General features: G+C 39.5%; 1 protein-coding gene across 9 annotated transcripts in view; it reads left to right on the top strand.

Moving 5' to 3' along the window:
• Positions 1-23,662, top strand: part of LOC128688281 (collagen alpha-1(XVIII) chain) — a 472,640-nt gene that overhangs the window by 395,046 nt on the left and 53,932 nt on the right. For 8 of the 9 annotated variants that reach the window (XM_070086587.1, XM_070086585.1, XM_070086589.1 and 5 more), the window contains 5 exons: positions 896-1,072; positions 2,749-2,884; positions 11,629-11,688; positions 12,379-12,494; positions 14,142-14,234. In XM_070086587.1, coding sequence (XP_069942688.1) covers positions 896-1,072; positions 2,749-2,884; positions 11,629-11,688; positions 12,379-12,494; positions 14,142-14,234 — 582 coding nt within the window. The remainder of the gene's footprint in view (positions 1-895; positions 1,073-2,748; positions 2,885-11,628; positions 11,689-12,378; positions 12,495-14,141; positions 14,235-23,662) is intronic. The other variant, XM_070086588.1, reaches the window with a different exon arrangement.

The following is a 23,662-nucleotide window of genomic DNA, read 5'->3' as shown; positions in this document are numbered from 1 at the left end:
TTTCAAAAATTGAGCGACATAGAATGACAGTTTCAGAGAGGGGCCTGAAACAGTCAAAGGGTTAAACAAACAGTACTAGAAAAGTTATAATCAGTGTAAAGCATTTAGAGTATTATGTTGAAGTAGTAACCTTATATAAGTTCTCTAATGGACTATGGGTTGATAAGAGGAGTATAAACATTGACTGTATTAGTATAATATGTTGAAAATCGTACTAAGGTACAATATATACAGTACAGGTTGGCTATCACTAATCCGGCAATCAGTTATCCGCCTCCATCAGTAATCCGGCACTAATTTTGGCTAGCATAATTTCAAATTTTATCATCATACTGACTCAGATCATTATACCGACTCAAATTTCATTATTATACCAACTCAGAAATTGTGCAGATGGTTGTAAATCCACAGCAAGCCAGTGGAGAAGAAAGCGGTGATAAAAATGAGAAAGATGTAGCAGAAAGTCTCTCTATTGATAGGTTAATTAAGTGTATTCTAACCTAACCACTCTGTAATCTGGCAAACTCACTAATCTGACACACTACAGGTCCCAATGATGCCAGATTAGTGATAGCCAACCTGTAGTAATAATACATAGTATGTCAGTCATGTAATGTTCAATAAATGCTGTTAACACATTTTTTAATGAATATTATTAAATGCGTTTATAATTGACAACATATTGGACTGCATATTTCTGATAAAAAGCAATGTTTTGGTAATATAATACAGATGCTCAAGAGTTTTTGCTGGCTAAGGTATATACATGTACTCCCTTGCTTCATTTTCCTTTGCCCGTCAGCTCTGTAACAAAAGTTTTGTGATAAGTGACAAAATGTGACATTTTCTCTGGTTATCAGAGCCTTTAATATGGAATTATTCTTCTGTTCCTTAGGGTGGTGGCAAGGCAGACACACTTGCAGTCCCAGGTCCACCAGGACCACCTGGACCACCAGGTGCAATTGGCCCACAGGGCCCTCCTGGTCCTCCTGGTCCATCTGGTAGATTGCATGAGGGTGAGAACCAGATGTACATTCCTGTACCAGGGCCACCGGGTCCACCTGGACCACCAGTAAGCAGAACCAGAATCTCTTTACTGCAATTGCATTTTGCACTGACATTTAAATTATTCAAATAAAACTAAATAAATATTGTATATAAATAGGCATACTATATAGCAGAAGTACAGGGTCTCCTCACTTTGTTGTTGGCTTTTTGTGAATCTGCTATTGTGCAATATACAATTTGCCATAATTTACTGTGTCAAAGAAACTATCTTTTCCCAAACAATACTTCTAGAAAATTTACCCAGTGTCTTGGAGGCCAAAGGTTAAGTTGGTCATAGGCCTCAGTCTAAGCCTAGAGAATCTAAGTTCCTGTTTACGACTTGAATAACATAAACAATCATAAATAATTGTAAAAATTTGTTAGAGCTTAGCTGCAGTAGGCTAAACTAAACCAGGCAATGGATTTGGATGGACTGTGGTAATATCAGTAGGCTAAGTCATATGTTTACTATCAAACCACCTGGTAATGATATTTTTACTCACCTCAAATGTTCCTGATATTAAGGAACATTATCAGATATAAAAAAGTAAAAGTGTGGTATGTTAAAAGGGGTTCAAATAATGATACATACTGATATACAGTAGTTTACACAAAAGCCCCCATTTGCATACCATCGGCTTGCTTTGGTCATTTAGCAGTACAGATGTGTACTCTTATTAAATAGTAAAATCAATAAACTTAAAAACATAAACATAAAGTATTTTTAAAATACATGAAAAAACTATCACCAATCAATATGCAATCCTAGCCATAGACACATCCACTTGCATGCTTTGAGACAGTGACTCAGTGAGTAGAAAGAGAACACAACCAGTCAGATCCAAATCACTTGAGTGATAGTGTCCTTCAGATGTTCAGTTGAAGCTAAATTGAGTGACACTGAAAGAGACAAAAGTACTAACAAGCACAAGAAAACTGATGAACCATTCAGTATACAAAGATAATCAATGAAAATTAAGGACCCTCCATAGAAATCAAGGACCCCACTGGAAATAAGTCGCTTGTCTGACTTTTTTTGGGGTTATCCTAAGTAATTTATACATATGTTACTATGTTTGATAATTGTGTAACTGTATTTATGTGTACCTGTACCTAAATAAACTTACTAATATGAAAAACTAAGTGATGATGTAAGAACAGATGGAAATATGTCTTTGTTCATTGCTAAATATTATTCATTACCAGTAGTTGACCACTTAAGTTAATTGCAAAGAAGATTTTGCTGATAGTTCTGGATGTAACAACCTTTTAAACTCAGGATTAGAATTTAACAGATCTAGTATAATCGCCTGTATACTGGTGCATTTTTTAGCGCTGTTTCACGTAAATGTAGCACATTTTACCACGTTTATCTTTTTTTTTTTTTTTTTCAAAATTTAACCAGTCAGAATTGGGGGCAGGGGGCATTCTCGACACCAGAGCATGTTGTCTGCTATAAAATACAGTATATTGGTAATAATGTGTAGGTAATATACAGTCTCTGTAAGTGATTGGTGCAACTTGTAAAACAGTATTTAGAATGTTAGTGACCTGATTCAGCTTAGTACCAGCACAGCTGTTATGGTCCTGCAACATAATTACTTCATCAAACAAGAGATGCCTGTACTTTAAAATGTATTTCTGTAAAACATGTGTCATGTACAGTCACATTTGTATTATATACATTCTTATCTTACACAGGGTGTACCAGGTACTCCTGGACTATCCATTGAGGGCCCTCAGGGACCCCCAGGGGAGCCAGGCATGTCTAGACGAGGTCAACCTGGCAAGCCTGGACCTGCAGGCCTACCAGGTGGCACCATCCCTGGACCCAGAGGTGTGTCTGCAACACCTACATAAATCTGTTTTCCTGAACAGTATAGTAACTTTTATATGCATCATAGACAAGATTGCATTACATTCCTTTAAGAAAAATCTGGTGTTCTTCCTGCTCATGTGTAACTTTATTGTAATGCTGCATACTTATTATATGATGAACCTTTTTTTCTTTGCCTTTTTTCCCATAGTCTTTCACAGTGGTCTAAGATTACAGTATATCAGTAAGATAACTGTTCACTTTAAACCAGGATACAAACGATTTGTTAATTTTTACATGCGTATTTTTATTATTCAGTATTCAAAAAATTCACAAAATCTGTATTGGTCATGCAGCTTTGGCATATGCAGTGCCATAGTCCTGAAATCCTCTTCTACTCCTTGATTTATACCTTTCATATAACCACTTCCTTTAATTTCTTCACCTTATTCTCTGCATAATAGTCACTCATTGATTTCATGCACATCTCCACTGCATCCATCCTCTTCCTCCTCCTTACTGCAACACTCAAAGGCTGTACCTCAGATCCATACAAAAGTGTTGGCTCCACTGTACAGATATATTCCTCTGTTTGCATCCAGTGACATTTATTTTTCCACAGATTCTTCAACACTTCTGCTACCTTTACTGATTCCACAGACATACCTGCTGGCATAACTTCCAAGTACCTAAATGCATTAATTTCTTCTATATTTCTTTACTTCAATTTGATGTCAAATTTTTCATCATCTAGACAACTTCATCTTCCTCTTTTCTGTATTCACTTTCAAAATATAAAATATTAAAAACTTGTAACATTCCCGGGGATCTACGTTACCCCACAGAGGTTCATTTTGCAAGCTCACTTTGCAGCCAAAAATTAATTTTATTCGGTTCAGATTCCCATTTCTAAAGACTCTGTTAAATACTTATTTCTACTGTGAATATATTAAAAAGCTAGAAGACATGTGAAAGAGTAAGGATTAATGTGGACTACAATTGCAATAACACCAACAGATTAGTAGTCATAACTAAACCCAAAGTCAACACTGATAAAGGTTTGTAATTTCTTTGCAAACAATATTCAGGTACAGTAGATCATTGGATAACATAAAATGAGGCATGCACCACAGTCTTGCCCCTCTGTCTCACAGTGAACCCAGGGTGAGTCCAGTGAGTCCAATGAACATACCCTCCCTTATCCGCTGCTTCATTTGTACACATCTAGTACCTCACTCAACTTGTGTTAGTAAATTGACTTTTGATCTTTTCATCATCCTATCTCATTTCTGGATAGTAACAGTGACCCAAGAGGAATGTGAGTGATCCTGGAATTGCAAAGAAGAATCTTGAAATTCTTTATTTTTTTTTTTTTTAAAGAAAATCAAGACATTAAACCCGTAAACGTTCCAAACGTATATGTATGTTTTTTCAACATTTGAAAGTATGTAAAAAAAGTAGACCTTCTTTTTGTTTTTTTACATTTGAAAATGTGTAAAAAACTTAGATCTACTTTTTTTTTTGTTATATTTGAAAATATGTAAAAAAAATGTAGATCTACTTTTGGAGCACTACACATGTGAACGTAGATCTGCTTGGACTGTTTATGGGTTAAATAGGCTTATGAGTGGTGAATGTATGATGGAGATGACATGAGCCTAAGGCATTAATAAGGGATCAGTTTGTACTATTAAAGAGATTGAAGCAAAGATACGGGCTTGTGGAATGAGTAACTCAAGTTGTAACCTGAAATGAATGACAAATAGGTCAGAAAAGGTAAATAAGACAGAAAAGCTAAGTGATTGAGTGAGTGAATTGATCAAAGTACTCTAAAACAGTGTGTGATGAGGAAAGAAGGTCTGAATAAGAATGCTTGTTTAGTATAAATTCAAACCGCACAATCTGTTGCATAATATTAAGTTTTCCAGTGAAAGTACTTCTGTTAATCACACTGCTGCAGGTGATTTCCCTTCTAAGTTACAGGACATTATTTCTGAGGGTGGCTAAAAGCTACATTAAATGTTGAATGCTGACTAGATAAGTCTTGATTGGAAGAAGTGCATGGAACCTAGTACCCCAGTCAACATTAAATGCAGGCTAGTAAAAGTATGGTCTAGTGTGGTAAATGCTTTCACAGGTTTTCCTCCAGTTGAGAGCCAAGTGCAGGAAATTGTTCAGCTGGCTAGGAGTTTGCCAGGTGAGAGCTATGAAGATATGCAATAAGATGATGTGAATGAACTGTTAAATGAAGATGATGATAATAATAATAATAATAATATCTTTATTTACTGCAAGTACATGTACATGGTATACAGGCCTAGCTGAAAATGATATACTACTATATAGAAAGCCCCTTGTTATGCTGAGCATTTCGGGCAAATTAGGTTAGTTTTGTCCTAGGATGCGACCCACACCAGTTGACTAACACCCACGTACCTATTTTAAACTGATGGGTGAACGGGACAGCAGGTACCGGAGGAGATTCGAACTCCGGACCTCAGTGTGAGTGCACTGAGTGAGCTGAGTGCACCGAGGAAATGTTGGCAGAGCTCAGTGCCTAGATACAATGGAGGCATTACCACCATTACTTTTTCTTCCTCTCTTTGTCTTGTCCCTCTCCCCCTTGCCTGTATATACTGGTTCCTTCACTCTTTGTGTGCTAGTGTGACTTGACTCACAAAAAATCGTAATGACATGATTGCAAACAAACCACACGATGGGAGGGGAGTTCATGGGGATTGAACTCGCAGTGAGCGAGTCGTAAAACCCCAGACCGACACGTTAGCCACTGAATGACTCTCCCGCCAGCTGGCGAGAGATTCACTTGTGGTCACAGTGGTGCCTATGCTAACCTTCCTGTGGTGTATAAATATACCTAGTTGGATGAATCTTATTGTAGCCAGCTTGCCCAATGTCTAAAGGGTTACACAGCACTTTCCCAAGTGTTATGTAACCCTTATGATTTTAATGCTTCCCCATGAATATAACAATAATTAACCCCTAAACAGTCCAAACGTATATATACGTTCTTACTCGCAGCGGGCCAAACGTATACACGTATATACGTTTTAATTTTCCTGCCTCCAAATTTGGCACAAGTGCCCTGAGATGCCTGGTCAGCATAGAATGGGTCTTAACACTTGGTGTGCACCATATTAAAGAAATCTGCGACCACTTAGTACCTTGTGGGAGTGCCAGTTAAACTGAGCGCCAGCTGGAGCAAACAGTGTGGCAAACACCAAGGATTCACTGATGTAATGTCATATTAACACTCCCCTTTTAAGAGGAAAGTGATGTTAATCTCAAGTTAAGGGTCTGTCTATCTCTGTCTCACTGGTACACATAAATACAAGTATACATAGTGTAAATTACCTAGGATAACCCAAAATATCCAGACAAAGTGCTATACTCTGCTTGAAGATGTGAGTAAACATGATGACGCCGTCTTGTGGCTCTCTCTGAGACAGAGAGCTAGACAGATAGACAGGGAGCCTGACAGACAAACATGTTTGTGTACCATCAAAAACAAAGCGAGGGCTGATGCTCATCAAATGTCACCTCTAATCTTTTCTTATCACTGCACCCTCACGTATGCTCATCAAACATCAGCTCTTATCAAATGTTATCTGTCAGGGGTGGACTTTATGATTATTATTATTACGTATTATTATTATCCTCCCCTCCCTCCTTCCCCTCCCTCCCTCCTTCCCCTCCCCTCCCCTCCCCCTCCCCTCCCCTCCCCTCCCCTCCCCTCCCTTTCCTCCCCTCCCCTCCCCTCCCCTCCCTCCCTCCCTCCCTCCCTTCCTCCTTCATTCATTCATTCGTCATCTCCAAAACATTGCTGGGACCTATAAATACTACTTTGTATATATTCCAAGACAATAGTAAATGGCTATGGTAGGTGTAAATGTCCACCTGTCAGTGTGTTTGTGACAATTTGAATACAATTTCAGTACCTAATACTAGTGTCAGAACAAAGATTGGTTATGAAATGACAAGAACTACTATAAGTTGTAATTATCAGAACACTTCTGCAAGCGGTAGGACTCGATGTTGCTGTCACATGAGCATCCAGTGCCAACTTCTCAGCCTCATATCTCTGTAAGTATTGACCCTAATTTTCTTTTTTTTATCCTTTAACACTTAGAAAAATGTGCTCTTTATTTTCATTAAAAAAAATGATTTTTTTTATTTTTCAAAATATTTGGGGCACTGTGCAAGAGAACATATATATACGTTTGGACCGTTTAAGGATTGAAGAGGACCTCTCAATATTTTCTTCCTTGTATTCTTTGTTCCACCAAGATAACTCTAAATTATCATCAATCCTATCGTTTTCTTTACTTCTGATATTGACAGTCTTCATCCTTCTCTTATGCCTTTAATATTTCAACATATAGAGCATTTAAAACTACCAGATTTCTTCCTCCATCTACAAAGCTTTGCATTTTAACAGATAAATTATAATTTTCTGATCTATGATCTACAGACCAAATGAAGCTACAGTGGTACCTTGACTTACGAGTTTAATTCATTCCATGACCAAGCTCGTAACTCAGTTTGCTCGTACAATATCAAATCAGTTTTCCTCACTGAAATTAACTGAAATGCCATAATCCATTCCAGCGTAATTTCTGGCTCTCGAGAGGCAGGAGATACTAATACTTCAACATAACGCTAATATCAACTCTACGGCTTATTTACCTATCACAACTGATCTAATATTTTTATTTATTTTATTTATTTAGTAATTTAAGCATACATACAGAGGTACAAAAAATACAGGTAAGAGCAGCATGCCAAAGCCACTTATATGCATAGCATTACGGGCTGGCTTAAAATTAACTTAAGATTAACTAAGCAATGATGAAATCAGTGATAAAACATTATTGTAAACAGATAACTATAAAGCACAAATGAGTATTACAAAGACAGGTCATATGGTTGCTTGCATTGCTGTACATTCAGTCGAATGGAGTATTCTGTTAGGTAGTGTATTTAAAAAAATAATAAAGTTAGATTGGGTCCTAGGTTTAACATTTGTGTGATATAATTGTGACATAATAAACAATATAAATAACATAGAAATAGGATATATACTCTTGAATGAATAAAATGTCATTATGTGACGAGTGGTGGCAGCCACTTCCGGGGTAAAAATAATTATCATCCTGACAGTATCTTCCCATTCTTGCCCTTCTGAGGTTTTATTATAAGAGAAAAATGGAGTGTTTATGAGGCTAACTGCACTAGATCACTAGTTTCATAAGGAAAACACTGAAACAAAAGTGATTTTCTTGTGTTTTTCTATGATTTCATCCTTTAATTCAATGGACATCATCATCCTCTTCTTCTCAGCACTGTCCTTTGCACTTACTTTCTTAGGACCCATGGTTAGAAAAAAGAAATTTGGCAAAAAACTGCACAAAATGCTGGGATGCTGGATGGATGTTGTGGCGTTTGCTGCGTTAACTAGTGGCGGTGTATCTGAAGTTCGCTTGTAACTCAGATTTTGGCTCGCAACTTAACCCTTTGACTGTCGAAAGGCCCAATCCTGAAGTGTCTCCTGGTGTCGCAAAATATTCGAAAAAAAAAAAAATTCTTTTTTCTTATGAAAATGTTAAGATTATTTTTCTGATTGTTTTAGTCCCCCAAAAAAATTTTTCCATCAGTACTTACTGAGATATAGAGTCCTGAAGTTTGCTGAAATTGATCTGCGAGCGGCAACAGCGGCAACTGCCGCTCACCCGGTAAACTTTGATTTACTTGTATTTGGTGGTTTCTTGTTTTTTTCACTATTTTATTTTTCACATAACTTTTGTGGCCTGTGAGACCAAATTATTGTGCAATGTTCAAATATACACTTGTTGAATGTAACACAAATATGGCAAAAACACTCGTATCATTATAATGTTGCTAAAACTTGTTTACACAAACAAACAATGTAAACAAATGTTTATTATGATTGTTCTATAATATATATACATATGTACAATCACTGGACACTTTTCTAGAAGTGCTGCAGCTTGTGGAATTCTTTGAAACATGGGTATAAGCACAATGGTGTCTTACACTCCTCACACATAAAACGAGTGTCTCTTCGTTTTTGTGGGCGTTTTGTGGTATGTCCACAGACAAAATACCTCTTCTGAGCATTTTTCTTGGCAGTAGTAGCAGGCAGTGGTATGGGGTAGTGATCACTAGGCCTCAGATGAGAGGACATGTGTTGGTAATTTCGTGGGAGGTGGTCTATTGCAGGTGTTGTTTCTTGGTACTTGAATATTATTTGTCTGATGACTGACAAACAAAATTCACCATATTTGGGTTTCTTCTTGGTCTTCAACTTATACATATTATAAGCATTCAGCATGGAAATGTCAAGAAGATGGAAAAACAGTTTTATGTACCACTTATAACTCTTGCGAACACAGTCAGCAAACCCAATCTGCATGTCACATTTGTCCACTAAGCGCATATTGAGGTTGTAATCCATCACAGCTGCAGGTTTTACATTGGGTTCATTGGTCTCTCTATTCTGCTTGCCAGTGTCTACCATTTCATGTCAGTGAACTGATGTCAGCAGTGTGACATCACGTTTGTCATTCCACCGAAATGCCATGATGTCATTGGCAGCAAACACCTGCACTTCACCTCTACAACTGCCAGCATCGAACCTAGGCATGTGTTTACGATTTCCACGCACTGTGCCACACACATCTGTCATGTTCACTCGCAAGAAATCACTGAGTATAGGGCTTGTGTACCAGTTGTCAGTATATAAAATATGCCCCTTACCAAGATATGGCTCCATCATTGTTCTAACGACATCACCAGAGATACCCAGTAACTTTCTGGTATCTTCCAATGTTTTACCGCCAGTGTACACAATTATATCCAAAACCAGACCAGTTTTGCAATCACACAGAACAAATAACTTTATACCAAAGCTTTTCCTCTTGCTTGGTATATACTGCTTGAATGAGAGTCTTCCTCTGAACAAAATCAAAGACTCATCAATAACAAGCTTCCTGAAGGGATAAAAATACATACAGCACTTTTGTTTCAGGTACATAAACACACGTCTGATCTTATATAACCTGTCGCTTCTGTCAGGCCTTGTTTTGTCTGAAAAGTGTAACATACGTAACAGTAACACAAATCTATTCACTGGTATAATGTCACTGAAAGCAGGGGTTGAAATCAGGCAGTCTGTCGGCTAGTATGTGTTGACACTATGCTTATACACATGTGGCATAAGCATTATTGTGGCAAAGAACAGAAACATCTCTGCCACAGTTGTGTCCTTCCACTGGTGTAGGCGTGATCTTGGTGACAGAATAGTGTTTGCCATGGTGTACTCATAGTATGTAATGCTTTCCCTGACAATAATGTCCATCAGGGGTTCAACGAAGAATAACTGAAAGCATTCCAGTTCAGTGGGATTGTTCCCAAGTGTACATGATGGCCGTATTCCACTTTGTCCTCCATCAAAGTCATGGGGATTGGGAACAAACTCGTCATCTTGCTGCCAATCCCAGATGCGGTCAGCTGGTGCATTCTGGATATTGTAATGTGGTTGTGGTTGTGCAGGTTGTGGTTGTGGTTGTTGTGGGAGTGTGGGGTCGGGTGAGGCTGGCTGTAGTTGTGCAGAGTCAGCAGCGCAGGTAGTAGCATGGCCTGCTGCTGGTGTAACATAACTCATGCCACCATCACTATCACCACCACCACCTGCTGCCTCACTTGCATCATTGATATCCATCGTAACAATATCGTCATCTTCACTATCAGGACGTGGTGTAGGGCCACGGGATGTGCTCCGAGATGTACTCCTTCCTCTTGGAAGAGCATATGGTACACTACCAGACCGCATGTGACGTCGTATATACTGCTGCTTCACTGGGGAATATTCACCCTCACTGTCACAACTAGAACTGCTTTCAATAACCTTGAAATCACTATCACTATCACTTTCACTGCTCACATCTGAGTCTTGTACATGGGCAAATAGTTTCTTCTTTCGTCCTGGTACAGGTGAACATGAACGAGCCGGCCCAGCACCAGAGGTGGAAGGTTGTGGGTCATCTGGGTTTTCATCACTAATTATGTTATCCTGGGCACTTTTTTCGGTCACACCCGCTTCAAAACCAGGGAATTCACTTTCACTGACACTTTCATCACTGTTTGAGCTATCACTTGGGAACAAAAGACCTCCAATCCGCCGAGGAGTGAGGAACTTCTTACTGCGAGGCATGGTGAAAATGGACTACCAAGATGCCGTTCCCACAATGCACCGCTGAGTCCCAGATTTTTTTTCACAGGGTGCACACCGACCACTGAGACCCATTCTCTCTCGTGTAGGCCTACCAGCCCTCTCCCGCTTGATTTGAAGCCGCTAGAATTTATGCATATAGATACGTCAAACATGGTATCTCCCATGACGTATATATATGACCGCGACAGTCAAGGGGTTAAAGCAAACAATTGACCGAGTGATGGCTCGCAACTCAGAAAATTCGTAAGTTGGGGCACTCATAAGTCAAGGTACCACTGTATTTCCATCATACTTTCCATTAATTATAGGATTATATCCCTCACCCTACACTAACTAAAGACATCTTCCCACTACCCAAGGGGTCTTGATTCTTCCCTCTTTCTCAGGCATTACTTAACACCTCCCAATAAGAACTGGGCAGCATTTTCTTTCTTACCCCCAGCATGCATACTAACACACTGTGGATTTTTTTCCTTTCCACAAGCGGCCTCAGGCAGCCTTGGAGGCATCGCTGAGCTTCGCCGGCGGATCTCTGGCCGCCGCAGAAATCGAGGTGCTACGACATCTTTTATCAGATCCTTCAATTTTGTTATCTACTCTTCTTGAAATATGCATGTGATAAATTCTGAATTTCTTTCAGTGAACTGATTATAACTTGACTATCGTTCTGAGTGTTACCCTTATATGTATGCATGATGCATTTTTATATGTGTACTTATGTAAAAATGTGATTTTCTTTACTCGTTGGAAACAATTACTCGCCTTAATGGAAAGTAAGGAACTTGCAGAGTTATCACCTGTATCACACACAGCCAATTGTAATGGTTTCTTTATATCACATTCCCATAAATGTATTTAGTACATATCTTTTTATTGCATTTACATTAATAATTTTGGTGAAAAATTTGTCATCAAACTTAGTTTCTACAATATTTTAATGTGTAAAAGCCACCTATGCCACCAAAACTTTCTTTTAAATACTTCTTCAGTAGTTTTGGCTCATTCTACTTAAAAAACATGTACAAGTTACTGATTAACTTCCGGTGATCAGTTTTTGCTAGATTCTTGAATCGAAGGCTTGGAGAATGTTGAAAACACTACAACAGACTGGTAAAATTTATTTTTTTCACAATGCCTCAAAAAACTTTGCATTGGGAAACAAGCAACTCTGGAAGAGCATAACACTGTGGGGCACCTTTACCTGACTTAAAATACCATGCTTACTGTGTATACTGCATCACAGGCCCTCCTGGTCCACCGGGTCCACCTGGCCGGCCTGCTGAAGGAGGGCGGAGTGGGGCTTCCCACAGGATTGTGCCTGGAGCTGTCACCTTCCCTGACAGAGATGCAATGCTCAAGGTTTGGTGACTTGGTTCTCTCTATGGCCTCTAGTATGTCTTTAACATCTGTCATAATTAACCATGTCAAAAAAAAAATTCTTAATAATTTGTCCTTTTTTAGAATACAGCACACAAAGGTTTTTCTTGTTTTATGCCTATTCACTATCATGCAAATTCAGTCTAATGGAAAATCCCATTTCTGTTGCTAATTCACCACATGCTTAATGTACAGTACCACCAGTGTGGTACTTAAGCGTATTAAAGATTCTTATAATGCAGAATAAATAATTTATGGCTTGAATGAAGTAATTTTAGCTTCCATTGACCTGGAATGTATCTGCACCATAAAACAAGAGACACCTGGAACTATTTCCTAGTTTATGTAATAGTTTTTAATGAGGCTATTCATTGTGCCATAAGCTGCAGTCCTCCTCAGAAATGAATGAGGAGTAGGGTATTCAGGAGATCAACTAGTGGGAGTGAATTCCTTGACATAGTAGCATCATATATAACAGTAAATGGAAAGATGAAAGTTAATACAGTATGTAGTATTTTATTATCGGCGGTGAAACGTCAGTCCAGAACTGAAGCTCAACTACGAGCTTTTTAACCGCAACAACACTAATATACGCTATTGGAGCTGGAATTACCGCGGCTGCTGGCACCAGACTTGCCCTCCAATTGATCCTCGTTATAGGAATTAAAGTGTACTCATTCCGATTGCGAGGCCTCGGATGAGTCTCACATCGTTATTTTTCGTCACGATGTGAGACTCATCCGAGGCCTCGCAATCGGAATGAGTACACTTTAATTCCTATAACGAGGATCAATTGGAGGGCAAGTCTGGTGCCAGCAGCCGCGGTAATTCCAGCTCCAATAGCGTATATTAGTGTTGTTGCGGTTAAAAAGCTCGTAGTTGAGCTTCAGTTCTGGACTGACGTTTCACCGCCGATAATAAAATACTACATACTGTATTAACTTTCATGTAAATAGTGTGCTGAAAATATCTAGCCTAGACAGGACTCGCAGCAATGGTTTTAAGTTGGAAAAATTCAGATTCAGGAGGGATATAGGAAAGTACTGGTTTGGTAATAGAGTTGTGGATGAGTGGAACAAACTCCCAAGTACCGTTATAGAGGCCAGAACGTTGTGTAGCTTTAAAAATAGGTTGGATAAATACATGAGTAGATGTGGGTGGGTGTGAGTTAGACCTGATAGCTTGTGCTAACAGGTCGGTTGCCGTGTTCCTCCCTTAACTCAATGTGACCTGACCTGACTAGGTTGGGTGCATTGGCTTAAGCCGGTAGGGACTTGGACCTGCCTCGCATGGGCCAGTAGGCCTTCTGCAGTGTTCCTTCGTTCTTATGTTCTTATGTTCTTATTATCTAAGGTAACTAAGCTCCTAGAAAATACTACTCACTACTGCTGCTCAATGTATTGTTTGCAAACAATATCTCATTTTGTGAATTATAGGTTTAGAGACCAATGTGATGTTCATCTCTTTTTTTCTTAAATACTCGAACAATTCAAATTAATACTGTATTGAATATTTTTATGTATTGAAACCCTTTATGATCTAAATGATTTATCATTTATGACAGTGTAGACATATTGTGATAGAGAAAAAGACTTGTGTAAATAACTAATGTTGTGGTAATTTTATCAGATGAGCTCAGTGTCACCTGTGGGTACATTGGCCTTTGTGGTGGAGGAGGAGGCATTGCTGGTACGGGTTGGTGCTGGTTGGCAGTATGTGGCAGTAAGTTTAGTCTTTTGTCGTTGAAACTAAAGACAACACTGTTATTTGAATGACTGCATTTTCTTGTTCACACAACATTTTTAGCCTTTCATCAAATCCATGTACGTACTTAGTATTTTAATACTGATCATGATACCTGTATACATGTCTTTTTTAAAAGCTTTCTCTTTCTTTCTTTGTCCCTTCTTTTCCATAAGCGAGTGTGAAGTAAGGAGAAACAAATCCCCATTACACCATTCATGTACAGGTATATCCTTAACTCAAATTACATAATTGCACTGAACCATTACCAGGAGGGACTTTAGTGGCAATTTCTTTACCTGGAGGTATTTTCTCACAGTGGGGCCAAACACACCATAAAACCAGTCCAAGAAAAACTCCCTAGTGACCCATGCCTTACTGTTTGATCTCCACAGCTGTTGCAACCCCTGAATGGGTTACAATGATTATTATGTATATATATAATTATTACCTTTTCATTTAATTTTATATTGCTTATATTTGCGATAATAGCTAAATTGTAAATGTATTGCTTTATATTGTTATTTGACTTGTTAGGTAGGATGTAACATATTATGTGCTCAGTTCAAGTCTTGATTGTTTAACTACTGTAATTATCGCTCTTTGCTCGTTAGACTGCCGGCTTCTGAGCTGCAGTTGTCCATGGAGCTATCACGTGAAAGAGGGGGGGGTGTCCTCACCTCGCCTAAAGTATTCAGTCTGTTCTAGACTCTCTTGGTGGTTGGACAGATTGTTTGTCTCATTATTCTTGTTAGTTCTGTAGAACTCTGTTCACAGAACATTGTATAGACTTAGTGATTTTCGACGTTGTACTGAGGTTGTGTGTCACATAGACACTCGAAACATCTCAGGTCCTGAGCTGTTGCTTCTCACTTAATTTGTACTGGTATTTGTGTATTATCACAGTCGGGGATTTTCTTATGCTGAACTTAGATTCAGTAGTAGGGGAGTTTTGTGACTTTTGTGGAGGATCTGCAGATGGTCCCTACTTAGTGTCGTTATATTATCTCCTGTTCCTGATTCTGTGTCGCAGTTGCTTGTTATATTGCTATTGGGCTTAGCATTCTTTTTATTGTTCAAGCAGACTGTTCTGACTGCCAGTTGGTTAAGAAGTTAGTTTATGAGAGGACTTTGTCAGTCACTTATTTAAGTCTAGTCGAGTCGTGAGACAGAGAACTACTTAGAGCACTTACACACATACATACACACTTGTACATATTTGTAATATCTTATTAAATGTTAAATGTACCAGACGGTACTTAAGAATGATAATGTGATATGTGCTTTCAACACAATAATACTGTAAACGAGAGAAGTGATATTATTTTGATTACTGTGATTAATTTAATTTGATAATATACCTCTAGACTTAATAAATTTATTAAATTTTAATTTCTCTAGTTAGTAGCCTACCAGTTGTAATCCTGAAGCACTATTGAATAATACTGATTTCTAATGGATAATTGGACAAGTAAAAGGTAGATGGGATACAAGGAGAATAGAAGCATCAGGGAAGAGAGAGGTGAAGGTTTATAAACTAAAAGAGGAGGCAGTTAGGGTAAGATATAAACAGCTATTGGAGGATAGATGGGCAAATGAGAGCATAGGCAATGGGGTCGAAGAGGTATGGGGTAGGTTTAAAAATGTAGTGTTAGAGTGTTCAGCAGAAGTTTGTGGTTACAGGAAAGTGGGTGCGGGAGGGAAGAGGAGCGATTGGTGGAATGATGATGTAAAGAGAGTAGTAAGGGAGAAAAAGTTAGCATATGAGAAGTTTTTACAAAGTAGAAGTGATGCAAGGAGGGAAGAGTATATGGAGAAAAAGAGAGAGGTTAAGAGAGTGGTGAAGCAATGTAAAAAGAGAGCAAATGAGAGAGTGGGTGAGATGTTATCAACAAATTTTGTTGAAAATAAGAAAAAGTTTTGGAGTGAGATTAACAAGTTAAGGAAGCATAGAGAACAAATGGATTTGTCAGTTAAAAATAGGAGAGGAGAGTTATTAAATGGAGAGTTAGAGGTATTGGGAAGATGGAGGGAATATTTTGAGGAATTGTTAAATGTTGATGAAGATAGGGAAGCTGTGATTTCGTGTATAGGGCAAGGAGGAATAACATCTTGCAGGAGTGAGGAAGAGCCAGTTGTGAGTGTGGAGGAAGTTCGTGAGGCAGTAGGTAAAATGAAAGGGGGTAAGGCAGCCGGGATTGATGGGATAAAGATAGAAATGTTAAAAGCAGGTGGGGATATAGTTTTGGAGTGGTTGGTGCAATTATTTAATAAATGTATGGAAGAGGGTAAGGTACCTAGGGATTGGCAGAGAGCATGCATAGTTCCTTTGTATAAAGGCAAAGGGGATAAAAGAGAGTGCAAAAATTATAGGGGGATAAGTCTGTTGAGTATACCTGGTAAAGTGTATGGTAGAGTTATTATTGAAAGAATTAAGAGTAAGATGGAGAATAGGATAGCAGATGAACAAGGAGGCTTTAGGAAAGGTAGGGGGTGTGTGGACCAGGTGTTTACAGTGAAACATATAAGTGAACAGTATTTAGATAAGGCTAAAGAGGTCTTTGTGGCATTTATGGATTTGGAAAAGGCGTATGACAGGGTGGATAGGGGGGCAATGTGGCAGATGTTGCAGGTGTATGGTGTAGGAGGTAGGTTACTGAAAGCAGTGAAGAGTTTTTACGAGGATAGTGAGGCTCAAGTTAGAGTATGTAGGAAAGAGGGAAATTATTTCCCAGTAAAAGTAGGCCTTAGACAAGGATGTGTGATGTCACCGTGGTTGTTTAATATATTTATAGATGGGGTTGTAAGAGAAGTGAATGCGAGGGTCTTGGCAAGAGGCATGGAGTTAAAAGATAAAGAATCACACACAAGTGGGAGTTGTCACAGTTGCTCTTTGCTGATGACACTGTGCTCTTGGGAGATTCTGAAGAGAAGTTGCAGAGATTGGTGGATAAATTTGGTAGGGTGTGCAAAAGAAGAAAATTAAAGGTGAATACAGGAAAGAGTAAGGTTATGAGGATAACAAAAAGATTAGGTGATGAAAGATTGGATATCAGATTGGAGGGAGAGAGTATGGAGGAGGTGAATGTATTCAGATATTTGGGAGTGGACGTGTCAGCGGATGGGTCTATGAAAGATGAAGTGAATCATAGAATTGATGAGAGGAAAAGGGTGAGTGGTGCACTTAGGAGTCTGTGGAGACAAAGAACTTTGTCCTTGGAGGCAAAGAGGAGAATGTATGAGAGTATAGTTTTACCAACGCTCTTATATGGGTGTGAAGCATGGGTGATGAATGTTGCAGCGAGGAGAAGGCTGGAGGCAGTGGAGATGTCATGTCTGAGGGCAATGTGTGGTGTGAATATAATGCAGAGAATTCGTAGTTTGGAAGTTAGGAGGAGGTGCGGGATTACCAAAACTGTTGTCCAGAGGGCTGAGGAAGCGTTGTTGAGGTGGTTTGGACATGTAGAGAGAATGGAGCGAAACAGAATGACTTCAAGAGTGTATCAGTCTGTAGTGGAAGGAAGGCGGGGTAGGGGTCGGCCTAGGAAAGGTTGGAGGGAGGGGGTAAAGGAGGTTTTGTGTGCGAGGGGCTTGGACTTCCAGCAGGCATGCGTGAGCGTGTTTGATAGGAGTGAATGGAGACAAATGGTTTTTAATACTTGACGTGCTGTTGGAGTGTGAGCAAAGTAACATTTATGAAGGGGTTCAGGGAAACCGGCAGGCCGGACTTGAGTCCTGGAGATGGGAAGTACAGTGCCTGCACTCTGAAGGATGGGTGTAAATGTTGCAGTTTAAAAATTGTAGTGTAAAGCACCCTTCTGGCAAGACAGTGATGGAGTGAATGATGGTGAAAGTTTTTCTTTTTCGGGCCACCCTGCCTTGGTGGGAATCGGCCAGTGTGATAATAAAAAAAAAAATAAAAAAAAAATTGGACAAGGATACTGACTACTTGTTATGAAAACCCAGTAGCAGGCTGGATGCTAGAAGGGCAGTCCTTTCTAGTATTCACTGGAGATCTCTAAGCTTTTAGAATCGCGTTTTTTGTAACAAATGGGGGCCTGTCTGGGATGCTCTTGATTCAAGGTGTTGGAGAAATTGTCCATTTTGAAATACTAGTAACTGATGGTCAAACACTTTGAGTACTTTCCTAATCTGAAGACTTTGAGTTTAGTCTTGTACAACATACCAGGTGGATGTATGTACCTGACTGAGTCTCTTGATCCAAGGAGATGGAAATACTATTTATGAGTTCTAGCTCTAAGACAAACAACATTAAAATTCCTATTAGGATTATAGTTTCCCATAATCACTCTCGTAGTACAATTATTTTTGTGATGTATGCCAAAGTGAAACAGTTAATTGATACTCTGACTTTGTCTGAGTTAAGTACATTAAAACTTCAGACGTGTTGGCGAGTAGCCAAATATCTCGGTGTGACGTATAACAGGAATTACACCGCAGAAACTGTCAGAGCATTAATTAAAGATATATTGTTTCCTGCTCATACAGAGATGTCTGATTATGATTCAGATTCAGAAAGCCTAGTGTCACAATTAGGAAGTATGACTCTATTTAATGAAGAAGAAATAGCAACTATGGCAGAAGTGTCTGAGCCTAGTGAACCTCCGCTCACACCTTCCCTCCTTACTGACACAATAGTACAGAGTGTAGATGGTAGGATGACTCAGCCTAATACTAGCACAGTGGATGCTACACCAATATCTACTTATCCTAGACCAGATCTAGATTCTCTAGAGACGCCTGAACGAGGTGCCCGACCTAAGGACCGTCCAGAAAGACATGTTAATTTCCCTACTCCTCCATTACCTACTGGTCCTATCTCTCAGGAGCAGTTTGAGAGGTTAGAACGTCTCATTATGTTGCAGACTGCACAAATAGAGGCACAGAGGAAATTGAACGAAGAAGATTTCCAGAGAGAAAATGTTCGTCTGGGAAGACAACAGACTGATAGATCACAGGACACATTTAATGTGCAGAAAGCTGCATCCATGGTTCCTAAGTTTTTTGAGAGTGACTTAGACACCTATTTTGATGTGTTTGAGAACCAGGCACGTGCTATGAACTGGCCACGTAAGCACTGGGCAACATTGTTGCATACAGCGTTGACAGGAAGAGCTCAAACTTGTACTGCCGCTTTACCATTTGCCAAGTACATTAGTTATGACACTGTCAAACAAACTATTCTAGAGACATATAACTTGTTACCTGTAAGTTATCAAAGAGCATTTCGTACGTTACAACGACGACAAGATCAAACTTCTGTAGAATTTGCTCATGAGAAAAAAGTTGCTTTTGAGAGATGGTCTAGAGCTGCCAAGTGTAACAACTACGACAGCCTTGTTCAGTTGTTACTACACGAAGAGTTTAACAACTGTATGTCTGCTGACATACAAGAATATCTGATCGATCATACTACCTCGGATATTCTGGAAACTGCAGCATTAGCAGACAATTACGAGATTTCTCACAAACTTGTACGTACTAAAAAACAAAGAAACAAGGTAACTAAAAATTGTCCTAGAAGTTGGCACCCTAAATCAGCTGCTCATTGCCGGCCTGATGTACCTGCTACTGTAACTTCTTGTACCTTTACCAGGAAAACTCACAATCCTGAATCTGTCTCTGTGGCTAGACAGAAATCTGATATCGAGAAGAAGAAAGTTAAATGTACCTATTGTAACAGAAAAGGACATGCTAGAGAGTATTGCTATAAGTTAGAAAGAGATACGAGAGACAGTCGTGCGGCTGGCGCCCCCATTCAAGTCGTATCTTCTTCCGAGCAACAAAGGCACCAAAATCCTAGTAATACCTCTGATCCTACTGTTTTAGATAATGTTACTCAGAACAGATGACTAGCGTCAGAAAGTGTATCTGACGAAAAGATTCGTTCAGCCATGGGTCCTTACTTTTCGAGAGGTAAAGTAGGATTTGACGAATCACATCTAACTGAGATAGTTACTTTCAGAGACACTGGCAGTTATCTCACGTTGTTAAGAGAAGATGTACTGCCCATAACTGACAATACCTATTGCAAGATAGATGTATTGTTAGAAGCCTATGGAGGGGCTGTTATAAAAGTGCCTCTGCACAAAGTTTATATTGAAACAAGCTATTATACTGGTTATATTTCAGTGGGTATATCCAGTGGTGTATTTCCCATCAGGTCAGTAGACTTGTTGATAGGGAATGATATCCTTCATGCTGGTATATGTAAAGAACCACTTGTGATTGATAATAACACTGATGATAATTATGCCATTGAAGCTTGTAGAGAGAAACCTATTTTATTTCCTCTCAGCACAATTACTAGAGCTATGTCAAAGATTCAACAACCATCTTTGTCTCCTGTTGAGTTATTGGATGACAATGATTTGGGGTTGAATATGTTGTTTAGTGACGCTCTGCACCCAGGATCATTAACACTGACTCCCACTGGTCATCAACCTAGTCAAGACACAACTGACGTTAAATTTCTAACTCATGATGATTTAATCAAGGATCAGTTTGTTGACCAGTCACTGGAAAGACTGAGAGATATAGCAGTTACTGAGAGTGAAGCAAAGGATCTCGATAATTGTTACTATTATAGTAACGGTGTACTGATGGAGAAAAATTCATGTAAGTTGTCAGCTGATAGTGTTTCCACCACAGTCAAGCATCTCGTAGTGTTACCAGTTACATTTCGTGAACAAGCCATTGATTTTGCTCACAATAGTCCCATAGGAGGACATTTGGGTGTCAAGAAGACACTCGGTAAACTGGCAAAACGTTTTACTTGGCCAAAGATGAAGGAAACAGTAGCTGATCATGTGCGACGTTGCCACGTGTGTCAAGTGACAGGCAAGCCAGCACACACACCTCCACCTACACCTCTCACTATGAGCTCTAGTAGCAAAGTTCAGTTCATCTGGACTAGACATTGTTCAGATTTGTTCAAAAAGTTGAAGCATCTGCTTTCCTCTGCTCCAGTGTTGAGTCCTAATTTTAATCTTTGCATCTTTTTACATATAGATGCGAGTGGCTATGCAGTGGGCGCTGTGCTGTTCCAACAGTCAACATCCACTGATATTCTCCATCCTATATGTTATTATTCATCTAAGCTCAAACGACACCAGAAAAATTATGCCACTATTGAGAAAGAGGCTCTAGCTCTTGTGGTGTCCTTTGAACATTTTGACGAGTATTTGGGCACTTCCCCATTTAAAATTTACGTAATTTTAATGTCCAAATGCCTTTTGTTACTTGCTATGTCAAATTCAGTAAAGTAACTTAATCCCTCCAGCCCATATTAACTATATATACTCATGTCTAATTATTATATTTATATATTCACAGTATTGTTGTGTATGGTAAGGAGACATAAGCTGAGTGTTGAGTGGGTAGTGTTGTGTGGGAGATGTACTGCGTGTGGCGCAACACTGTTCTGCCGCAGACCCCCCCCTCACTACACACCTTAAGCTGTTTCATACTCAGATGTCCATACTACATAGCATTCCACAACCACTACTTAAGAGTGGAATGCAGTCTCCTCTACTATGATCGAGCCTCAAAGTGCCCTGCTCATCTACGCTATCCTGTCTACACTGATGTACATAACCACGAGTATGCAGAGATACGATACTGTGTACTGCCCTAGTACTAGGGGCATATCCTAGTGATGGACGCTGTGAAATTGTAGAAGTGCTTGGCATGAGAGTGACTCTGATTAATTTTTATATTATATTGTTAGTAATGTAACCTGAGTAATCAGTAATGTGAAAGACATTAATGCAACTCCTAGTGCGACCGTCTGTCGTGTTGGGGGGGTGTTGCAACCCCTGAATGGGTTACAATGATTATTATGTATACAGTGGACCCCCGCATAGCGATATTAATCCGTGCAAGAGAGCTCATTGTTATGCAAAATTATCGTTATGCGAATGAATTTTCCCCATAAGAAATAATGGAAATCAAATTAATCCGTGCAAGACACCGAAAAGTATGAAAAAAAAATTTTACCACATGAAATATACATTTTCCTACACACAAAGAGAAGGATACATGCACAATAGTAGAGTAGTACATGCACAATATATGTTGTGCATGTACTACTCTACTAAATGAAGAATAAATGACACCTTTATTGAAGATGCAGCAATGACTGTTGAGACACTGTGTCCTGGGAGTGCCTTTTCCTCCTGAGTACTGTAGGTCCTGTTTGGCATTTTCTTCCAGAACAGGCCTTATCACACTGTGTATGCCACTACGATTCTTAAATCTCTCAAACCAACCTTTGCTGGCTTTAAATTCACCAATATGAGCACTAGTTCCAGGCATTTTTCCCTGTTCACCTGGGTGTTAGTCGACTGGTGTGGGTTGCATCCTGGGAGACAAGATTAAGGACCCCAATGGAAATAAGTTAGACAGTCTTCGATGACACTGACTTTTTTGGGTTATCCTGGGTGGCAAATCCTCTGGGGTTAATTGTTTCTTGGTATTCTCAATAAGCCACACCAACAACTGTGCTACAGCAGCAGCAGCTGACAGTGCTACAGCAGCAGCAGACGATGCTACAGCAGCAGCAGACGGTACTACAGCAGCAGCAGCAGCTGACGGTGGTACAGCAGCAGCAGCAGACGATGCTACAGCAGCAGCAGACGGTACTACAGCAGCAGCTGACGGTGGTACAACAGCAGCAGACGGTACTACAGCAGCAGCAGCAGTAGCAGCTGACGGTGGTACAGCAGCAGCAGCTGACGGTGCTACAGCAGCAGCAGCAGCTGACAATGCAGCAGCATCAGCTGACGGTGGTGCAGCAGCAGCTGTACCACCAATAGTAGCGATGGTTGATTGGGTTTATTATACAACCTGGCCAGCTCGGAGACACGCACTCCACTTTCATACTTATCAATGATCTTTTTCTTCATCTCTATAGTAATTCTCATCCTTATTGCTGTAGGGTTGGCACTAGAAGCTTTCTTGGGGCCCATGGTCACTTATTTTGCAGATAAAATCACCAAAAACACTGTAATAATACGAAATGTTCCGATTGTATGCTTGGATGTTCCGCGGAGGCTGGCTGGTAAACAATGCCACCGGCAGAACATGTGAGCATGGCTCAGGCCACACATAGACGCGTCTCTGACGAACAGCGTTGAGCGGGTTTTTTAGCGGTATGCGAGGCAAAATCTTAGCGATAAAATGTAGCGGTATGCGGATTTAACGTTATGTAAGGCCAACGGTATGCGGGGGTCCACTGTATATATAATTATTACCTTTTTATTTAATTTTATATTGCTTATATTTGCGATAATAGCTAAATCGTAAATGTATTGCTTTATATTGTTATTTGACTTGTTAGGTAGGATGTAACATATTATGTGCTCAGTTCAAGTCTTGATTGTCTA

The sequence above is a fragment of the Cherax quadricarinatus genome, chromosome 19, assembly GCF_038502225.1.
Source record: "Cherax quadricarinatus isolate ZL_2023a chromosome 19, ASM3850222v1, whole genome shotgun sequence".
In the NCBI taxonomy this organism is placed as follows: domain Eukaryota; kingdom Metazoa; phylum Arthropoda; class Malacostraca; order Decapoda; family Parastacidae; genus Cherax; species Cherax quadricarinatus.
This window is presented reverse-complemented; position numbering and strand designations above follow the sequence as displayed.